Below are 10418 nucleotides of genomic sequence, written 5' to 3' on the forward strand. Positions count from 1 at the left end.
CTCAACTCCTATGCTATGCAATTACTATAATATGTAACTAACATGTTAATACAAATCGCTGAATCAATGACACAAGGAAAGCCTACGTCTCATGTGTTGAGCTTGTCATATAGAGAGGGTCACCCCAGTTCATTGGCACTTGGGGAACCTTGGCCACAAGCCAATAAATCGCCTTATGTTTTACATAAACTATGTGGCCTCTAATGACCCCCTTGGAAATGTTATAAAAATGCCACATATTTCACCTTCGATTAATCACATTCGTCATATTGTCTGAAAGTTTTCACAGGTGACCTTTATTAGAAGAGGGCAGAACAATCTTGCAGACTCCCCGGGTCAGTAAATGTTTCTGGGTGCCTGTGTTATTTACTTGCCCATATTCACTTTCTGTACACAACCTCGCCTTAATAAATGTAATTACAGACAAACAGGTTTTATAAAAGCTTCGCTACTCTTTAATCTTGGCCTTTTGTTGATAACGTATGCAAATAGCATTTCTCAGAACTGCCCCCTATGTGGAAATGCCAAGGCCTCCATCCACCTGTTGGTCGGGACTGAGAATTTATTTATTTAGAATTTTACCCCTTTTTCTCCCCAATTTCGTGTTTGTTGTACTATCTTGTCTCACCGCTACAACTCCCGTTGTCATGCGTCCTCCGATACACAACCCAACCAAGCCGCACTGCTTCGCATCCAACCCGGAAGCCAGCCGCACCAATGCGCCGGAGGAAACTGCCATGCACCTGCCCACCTTGGTTAGCACACACTGCGCCCAACCCCCCACAGGAGTCGCTGGTGCACGATGAGACAAGGACACCCCTACCGACCAAGCCCTCCCTAACCCGGGCGACGCTAGGCCAATTGTGCATCGCCCCACGGACCTCCCGGTCGCGGCCGGTTACGACAGAGCCTGGGCGCGAACCCAGGGACTCTGATGGCACAGCTGGCCAGCGCCCTTAACCACTGCGCCACCCGGGAGGCTAGAGACTGAGAATTTAAAAGAGTGCAACAAGTGTGCAAGGGGTATTTATTTCTGCAGATTCTTTGCTATCTTTGAAGTGGCATCACATTTACAAGTGATGTGTGTATACCGTCTTTATCCACCTTATTAATTCTTCTTTGAGTAATTGTTTCATTGTAACATGATGGGAGACTTGGGTATGTCTAACTTGTCAATTTGGGATTAGAATAAAAAGGTCTCCAACAATTTACCAAAAAGTCTTATGATCTGCAAGCATTCGAGTATTCTCTACAATAAAACATTTCATTTGCTTTGGAAAAAATGACTTTGATCCTGTGCTTTATCTTTAGGAACTAGTTATTTTATTCCTTTGAACTGTAGACCTGAATAAAACTATTTATTTGGGAGTTTTCCAGGTTATGAAATCATGACTCTCACGTTAGCGGAGAGCATACCCCTGTGGTAATTTTGTGTTAGTGCAATTTTACTATGGTTAGCATATATATACTGAACAAAAATATACATGTAACATGCAACAGTTTCAAAGATTTTACTGAGTTACAGTTCACAGAAGGAATCAGTCAATTTAAATAAATAAATTAGGCACTAATATATGGAATTTCACATGACTGGGCAGGAGCACAGCCCTTGGAGGGCATAGGCCCACCCACTTGGGAGTCAGGTCCACCTACTGGGGAGCCAGGCTCAGCGAATCAGAATGAGTTTTTCTCCATAAAAATGCTTTATTACAGACAGAAATACTCCTCAGCACGCCCCTCCTCCTCTACATCAGTAAATTGCTTATTGTATTATTTAAATTCACTTACATTGCCTACTTGGGGGAAATGAAATAGGAATCAATCCCACCCATCTCTGTACCCAGGGAATTGTCAATTGGTTTTCAAACTTTCCGGTATATAAACCATGATGGTGATGTTTTAGATGAATGATTAAGATAAAACTTTGAGTGAAACTTGTTCTTCACCAATTCTTTAGCGCTCCTCAGTGAATTGTGCTGAGCTATTATTTTTAGCGAGTCAGAATTTAGAGGAAAGTAAAAGTTTTGCTTATTTCAGTTAGAAAAGGAGCAATCAACATGTTCATAGATTACTTTTCTACTGAGGCTAAGGTTGGTTTGAGAAATTAATATAAATAAATGAACGATTCAGACAGTGAGGGTGCATTTATTTGCAATTGGAGCAGCTCCTTACCCACAGAGGAGAGGTTGTGATTTGAATGGTGTATCAGAGAATATTTGCGTTGGATGAATAGCAAATATGAGAGTTCTCTGATTATAATTGTCAGATAAGGTTTATGACGGTGCCTCATAGTCTTTGTCCTGGACGGCCATCTACACTTCCCTATGTATTTATTTGGACAGTGAAGCTAAACATTTTATTTAGCTCTATAGTCAAGCATTTTGGATTTGAGATCAAGGGCTCTATTTTAACAAACCTAACCGAATGGTAGATCTAAGCACTGGCTCTATAGGTCCGGAAATATTGTTGCTATTTTCACAGCCGGAATTATAAGTGCAGTAGCTGGCAGTGCCGCGAAAGGACTGGGTTTTGATGAATAAACAAGTTGTAGGTCTGATGAAGGCTTGGCCATTCACTGGCCAATTAATGAGCTCCATGGCTTAATACTGAATGTGTTTGTCTCAAGTTGTGGTGGTTATTGACGGTCTTTGTGTTGTCATAAACTCTTATTCGGCTGGGTTAGTGCAACACCCGGATCTTTGGGACGTCCCTACCCTAAACCCTAACCATTTTAAATACAGTGCCTTGCGAAAGTATTCGGCCCCCTTGAACTTTGCGACCTTTTGCCACATTTCAGGCTTCAAACATAAAGATATAAAACTGTATTTTTTTGTGAAGAATCAACAACAAGTGGGACACAATCATGAAGTGGAACGACATTTATTGGATATTTCAAACTTTTTTAACAAATCAAAAACTGAAAAATTGGGCGTGCAAAATTATTCAGCCCCTTTACTTTCAGTGCAGCAAACTCTCTCCAGAAGTTCAGTGAGGATCTCTGAATGATCCAATGTTGACCTAAATGACTAATGATGATAAATACAATCCACCTGTGTGTAATCAAGTCTCCGTATAAATGCACCTGCACTGTGATAGTCTCAGAGGTCCATTAAAAGCGCAGAGAGCATCATGAAGAACAAGGTCCGAGATACTGTTGTGAAGAAGTTTAAAGCCGGATTTGGATACAAAAAGATTTCCCAAGCTTTAAACATCCCAAGGAGCACTGTGCAAGCGATAATATTGAAATGGAAGGAGTATCAGACCACTGCAAATCTACCAAGACCTGGCCGTCCCTCTAAATTTTCAGCTCATACAAGGAGAAGACTGATCAGAGATGCAACCAAGAGGCCCATGATCACTCTGGATGAACTGCAGATATCTACAGCTGAGGTGGGAGACTCTGTCCATAGGACAACAATCGTCAACAGTCGTATATTGCACAAATCTGGCCTTTATGGAAGAGTGGCAAGAAGAAAGCCATTTCTTAAAGATATCCATAAAAAGTGTAGTTTAAAGTTTGCCACAAGCCACCTGGGAGACACACCAAACATGTGGAAGAAGGTGCTCTGGTCAGATGAAACGAAAATTGAACTTTTTGGCAACAATGCAAAACGTTATGTTTGGCGTAAAAGCAACACAGCTGAACACACCATCCCCACTGTCAAACATGGTGGTGGCAGCATCATGGTTTGGGCCTGCTTTTCTTCAGCAGGGACAGGGAAGATGGTTAAAATTAATGGGAAGATGGATGGAGCCAAATACAGGACCATTCTGGAAGAAAACCTGATGGAGTCTGCAAAAGACCTGAGACTGGGACGGAGATTTGTCTTCCAACAAGACAATGATCCAAAACATAAAGCAAAATCTACAATGGAATGGTTCAAAAATAAACATATCCAGGTGTTAGAATGGCCAAGTCAAAGTCCAGACCTGAATCCAATCGAGAATCTGTAGAAAGAACTGAAAACTGCTGTTCACAAATGCTCTCCATCCAACCTCACTGAGCTCGAGCTGTTTTGCAAGGAGGAATGGGAAAAAATTTCAGTCTCTCGATGTGAAAAACTGATAGAGACATACCCCAAGCGACTTACAGCTGTAATTGCAGCAAAAGGTGGCGCTACAAAGTATTAACTTAAGGGGGCTGAATAATTTTGCACGCCCAATTTTTCAGTTTTTGATTTGTTAAAAAGGTTTGAAATATCCAATAAATGTCGTTCCACTTCATGATTGTGTCCCATTTGTTGTTGATTCTTCACAAAAAAATACAGTTTTATATCTTTATGTTTGAAGCCTGAAATGTGGCAAAAGTTTGCAAAGTTCAAGGGGGCCGAATACTTTCGCAAGGCACTGTATCAACTTCAAATGAGGTAAGGACGTCCCAAGGAACCCGGATACTAGGCTTCTGTCAATTGTATTGTTGCCTGTGCGAGGCAGATTATTTAAAAAATCTGCAGTTGATATGCCATTAGAGGGAGGACTGAATAGTTTGGAGGAGCCTTTGGTAATCGGACAAGGGGCGCTCTTTGAAAACGGGGACGGATAGCAGTTATGTGAATAACGAAAACGCATGAATGCAAAAAACTCAAATATTTCAAGGCACTAAGTAGACCATTTAAAACGCCTTTATTCATAGGCTACTCGGCTAATGGCCAGGGTAAAAATAAGCACCTTATGCGATACTACTAAACCAGCCTTGATTAAGGGGAGGGTAGGCTATGCTTGGTTTTTAATCAAATTAAACGGAATGGGGGGGAACCAATACATTTCTAAATATGAGATGCAATGGCATAGAAGGCACATCTGTCTTCCATGGGCACTGTGCGTCATGGCAGGATAGGCTGTGCTTCCGCTCTCAAAATCCATGCCATTACCTTGGCGCAAGTGAGCTGATGATACAGGTAAATTGCCGAACCTGCCGTTAAAGGGCTGGAAAATACCAGTGTGTCAGTTTTTACATTACGAAATTGCAAACTAACTTGCGTTTCACACCTGCGCCTCCTTAGCGCCAGCCAAAAATAGAGCCCCAAATGTTTTATAAGGCGACAGTACAGAAGGTGAAGGGTAAATAATGTAGTGTGTCATAATGTATTGTGTCATTTTGGAGTGACTTTTATTGTAAATTATGAATTTAAATGTTTCAGATAGTCCTGAATTAATCGGGAATAACGATGAGTGAGAAAGTTAGACGCATAAATATCATACCCCCCAAGAAATGCCATCCTCTAGTGTTATTTGTAATGGTGAGAGGTTAGCATGTTCTTTGTGCATCTGTAACTTTCTCACTCATTATTAACAATCCATTCATGTTTATCCGTAACCATAGTAGCATCCACATTAATGTATAAGTGTTTAGAAACATATTACATTCTTATTTACAATAGAGGGGACTCCAAAATGACACCATACGTTATTTAGCATTTATTTATATTGGGCACATCCGAAACACAACCAAAACAAACTGCAAATGCATCCAACAAGTTTGTAGAGTCACAAGCTTGATGTAGATATTGCTTGCTACTGTAGGAACATGGCAGAAAATAGTTGACTAAATGTAATACACCAAGTGAATTTGTCCAAATACTTAATTAAGGCACCTTGAAATAGAGCACCACAGTGGTGGTGTCATAATTCCCATAAAACCTAGTGGTCAAACAAGGAAATGGTTCCAATCGTTTTCCCATCATTCATTTTTCCCCATTGTGAATTTTAGAAACACTTAAAATTAGCAACTAATTAGCATTTCATTTCGGAGGGGTAAATACAAGCAAATATATTGATAAAAGTGACCCTGTCCTAGAGAGATTTACACAGTCATCAAAACGTCCCACCAGGCCTACACAAAACACAGCCCTTATTTTAAGTGTTTTTAAAATCCTCTATGGGAAAAATGAATGGTGGAAAAACAATTGCAATTATTTCCTTGTTTGACCGCTAGGTTTTATGGGCATTATGATTCATACCGTGGCACTCTATGGGGGGACTCGACTCATAGTGCATTAATTTCTAAATGTTAAAACAGATATGGGAATAACCTCAAATAAAAGGTGACATTCTGCACAAATTATAGAGCCAAATTAAAAGTTTTAGCTTCACTGTTCAAATACATTTGTAGGGGAGTGTATCTGATACGGTGGCTGTAAGGGGCAAAGTAACATTTCTCTAACTTGTATTAGTTGAGGCTTCTTCTTCCAGGTGTGAATCAGATGACTGAGTAATCAGGTCTAAGGTCCTCATCACTGTCATAAATTTGAGATTTGTATCCACATTATTATAAAGCCCTATAGACTCGGTTTACACTTACTAATACACTGATGTCACAGAGAATAAATAAACAGACATTTCAGGTTTTTCAAATAACTGGCGTTAACATGTCCAGTTGATAGCGGACAATGATACAAATGTTTTCAGATGAACATTTCCACCACAAATGTGTTAAGTGTGTCTGACAACACCATGTCTACATGACAAGGCAAACAAGTAAAGATAGCTTTGTGGATCGGTTGTCTTGGGAACGAGATGATTCACGTCAGGGAGTTTTGTGCCACACATATTTGGAACGGCAAAAAAAACATTAGCCCTCGTTGCTCAAAGGTTTCACCAGGTTAAAAAAAAAGAGATTATGCTGTTTCTGGAGAGAAATCGGTCACCTTAAGCCCCCCCCCCCCCCCCCCCCCCCCCCTCTAAGTGACACTGTGACCAGGCTGGCAGAGAGTCAGAGTGGACAGCCAGGGTTAGGGGGAGGGAAGGGGGGGGCACTCTAATCCCCACTGCCCTTTTGGATCAGCAGGCCCATAAATAAAGTAGGACAGAGATAAATATAGTGTGACAGGCAATCAGTAATAAGTTACACATGTCCCCCAAGGACACTGGCCACAGGACAACTGGACTGTGACACACTGCAGCCTCTGAGTGAGGGTGGTTTTCTTAGGGGACGCCACTGAACACTCGCCTCTCCGAGGGAGAAAAACATAGACAAGGTAAGGGACTGTAACCTCTGACCTTTGTGGCAGGTTTACAGGTATTGGCAAAGCATGTGATCAGATGATGTTATCGCGGTCAACCGTCCAGGGGAACACTGTTTACCTATTCCCTGTAAACATTTTGGATCCAAATTGATATGAACCTATTTTGTAATTGAATCCTATTTCATACAACTTTTGAGGTATTTTCTTTGAAGTTGTATTGTATCTTTGCTGGTAAGATGGCAATGATTTTGGCCGCCAAGAGCATTATTTGTCTAGCTTTTTGTTCATTCGCCTGTTAACTGCAATAGCGTCTTTCATTTAGACGTTAAGTACCTAGCACAAAACCAGTCATGGCTGTACAGCGTGTGCCTTACAATCAATAGCTGCCGGGGCGCTCTGGAATTATATGTTTCACAGCATTTAGCACATGTCCAGACCCCCCAAAAAATGTATTTCTAGGGTACATGTAGCAGGCATAAAAAAAGTATTGGGGTCTTACCATGCCTTAGAAGTATTCCATGTTGTCATAATAATGCCTGTCAAAAAATGGTCAGAGGTCAAATATGGGTCAGATTACAGTAATATTGCCAAAAAAAGATCCAGTAAAGCTTCAACACTATACATGTCCTTTGCTCAAAGCAAGCACTTTGCAGATGGACTCACCACCAAGTGACCTCAATATGTCATGCAGTTTTAACTAACTACTAAAAGGTGGAACTTGTCAGAGGTTTCTCCTTATCCAATATCCATTTGCAAACCCTCACTCTCAGGGACATTGCATGCCTTGGGCATGGGGCCTAGCCTTGACCCAAAGTGAGAGAACGCTTGCTTTATTTAACTAGGCAAGTCAGTTATGAACAAATTCTTATTTACAATGACGGTCTACACCGGCCAAACCTGGACGACGCTGGACCAATTGTGTGCCTCCCTATGGGACTCCCAATCATGGGCGGTTGTGATACAGCCTTGATAGCACTAACCTGTGTGATACTGATGTGTGTTTATTGTTCCATCAGTGTCAAAGGTTATACAGGTTGTGGGGTTATATAGAAAGTGCCATGAAGCTAATGTGGAGCCTGCTGCTGCTGGGCCTGATGCTGGCTGGGAGCTTTAGCGTGGCTCAGGAGGAAGATGGAGAAGAGGCAGAGGAACCAGCCGAGGATGCAGCTGTAGAAGATGAAGAGGCAGCTGCAGACAATGAAGAGGCGGCGGTGGAGGTGGAAGAGCCCGAGGGTCCTGGGACAGAAGCCGGCATGACTGACAACCGGCAGCCTTGTGCCATGTGGATGGGAGGAGTGCCAGGCACTCCAGGGCACAGTGGGCACCTAGGGAGAGACGGTAGAGACGGGCACGACGGCCCTCGAGGTGAGAAAGGAGATACAGGTAAGAAGACCAACTCTTCTTTGCTGTTGCTACATCATCCAAAGTTCACAGTAAATCTAATCACAGTAACCCGCATGAGGCACAGTCAAACGAACACCAGTACAGGCCTCTAAGTTCTTCCCGACTCTGGCGATGTCTTTGTGTGTACAGGTGAACCAGGTGAGAAGGGAGAGCCTGGCGAAAAGGGCGGCAACGGCGCTCCGGGACCACGCGGTTTCCCGGGCAACCCCGGTCTGAAGGGGGCACAGGGCGAGAGCGCCCTGTTGTATCATTCCTCCTTCAGCGTGGGCCTGACAGATCCCGTCCCCGCCACCAACGTGCCCATCCGTTTCAATAAATTCTTCCACAACGAGCAGCACCACTATGATGACGTGAGCGGAAAGTTCCACTGCCTCCTCCCCGGGGTCTACTTCTTCACATACCACCTCACAGTCTACACCAAAGATGCTCGGGTGAGCCTGTTCAAGAACGACAAGCCCGTCATGTTCACCTACGACCAGTACCACGAGGGCAACGTGGACCAGGCCTCGGGGGCCCTCATACTGAGGCTGCAGTCTGGGGACGAGGTTTGGCTGCAGATCTACGGAGATGAGGATTTTGGGGGGGTGTATGCTGACAACACCAACGACTCCACCTTCTCCGGGTTTCTTTTGTATCCCGACATGGGAGAGTTGGAGGAAAGGAGACGTCGCTCTGTTGGAGTTAGTAGACACTGAGGTTGTGCAGGACCTGAAGGGTGATATTTAGAGCTGGGTGGGCTGTAGTGAATTTTTCCTGACTGCTCTATATGCATACATTGCCCTCTGACTGGGGACAGGGGTAATAAGTAGCTTCTTAAATTAGTATGTTTTAAAAGAATGCACCAAATGTTTAACACTAAATGTGTTAGTTGTATGATCTATAACATTTTCAATTGTTAGGTGGATTCTAGCATTAGAGACATTTAGTATTCAATGTAATAAGTTGTGCACTAACAAAAAGCGTATTGCCTGGATGGCTTTATGGCAGTGTCACATATTTGGGCAATGTCTGTGAAATAATAAAATGTGTTATAGCAAATGTAAAATGTCATCAGATATGCTTTCTTTGTCAGATAGCCATTTCACATAGCAGTGGTTTGTAAACAAGATCAGCAAGTGAGTTTTGCTTTGCTGCTACGATAGGGGCGTGGGTAGGTTTGAGCAAATGTGTCCAAAACACTTCAGGAGTGTGGCAGGCAGGCCCCCTTTGGACATTTGCTGGCTCCCATTTAGCCAAACAGTCAGTTAGGGTGTCAGTAGTATAGCCTACTTATGGTTTGATGACTAAGGCTTTTATCTTTATCATTGGACAAAGTTACTTGTGGTGGGATGCAATCCCCTAACTGAATAAATCTGTATTCTAGTAAAAACTTGCTGAAAGAAGTTTCACTGTGCTTGTCTTTATATGCCAACATTGAGGCTTAAATAAAAACTGGAGATCAGTGCAAATTGTTGTAATGTGAGCAGTGGCTTCTAGATGTGACTCAGGGAACCGACCACCAGAGCCAATGGGTGACCTCCATGTACATTGCGTCACTTGCTCATGAACCAATTATAACTAAGCTCTTCATTCTGGAGGGTCTATATTGCTAAGACTAAATAGTAATGAAATTGTATCATGCTGCTCTTGGCCACTGAAATGGTCAGGGAACCACAAGAGACTAGTCAGGGCCACATGAGTACTGTCAATAGTACCAATAGATGTCTACTCTAGAAATTCCTCAGCACACAAGTGCCTTGTTCAGGGACTTGATACAATAAGTGTTTACATGATCGGCATGAGGGTTGCATACGTGTTGGTTTTCTAGTCAAGACACTTATTGGTTGAGAAGAAGAGAAAAAAAAGACCAAGTCAATGACAGAATGCTGGCCATAAAACCTGCCTATGAAGGACCCAATGGAAACTTAATACCTACCCATCTCCTGTTCAATGTTAAGACCCACTTATGACGAGACAGAAATGTAAATATGTATTTTATACCTCAACCTTCAAATCACGGTGCTCTAAAAATAGCTCCATACCATAAATAGTAAAAAAAAAAAATTTAAA

The 10418-nt window shown here is 42.5% G+C and overlaps 1 protein-coding gene across 2 annotated transcripts; it reads left to right on the forward strand.

Moving 5' to 3' along the window:
- The first annotated feature begins 6807 nt into the window (after positions 1 to 6807).
- adipoqb (adiponectin, C1Q and collagen domain containing, b) lies at positions 6808 to 9414 on the forward strand. 2 transcript variants are annotated; one of them, XM_021611257.3, is made up of 3 exons: positions 6808 to 6977; positions 7982 to 8348; positions 8499 to 9414. In XM_021611257.3, exons 2-3 carry the CDS (start codon positions 8024 to 8026, stop codon positions 9062 to 9064), a joined length of 891 nt encoding a protein of 296 aa, XP_021466932.1. In that variant the 5' UTR covers positions 6808 to 6977; positions 7982 to 8023; the 3' UTR covers positions 9065 to 9414.
- Positions 9415 to 10418: the final 1004 nt, after the last annotated feature.

This window comes from Oncorhynchus mykiss, chromosome 8, assembly GCF_057628025.1.
Source record: "Oncorhynchus mykiss isolate SJ-2025 chromosome 8, ASM5762802v1, whole genome shotgun sequence".
Lineage (NCBI taxonomy): Eukaryota > Metazoa > Chordata > Actinopteri > Salmoniformes > Salmonidae > Oncorhynchus > Oncorhynchus mykiss.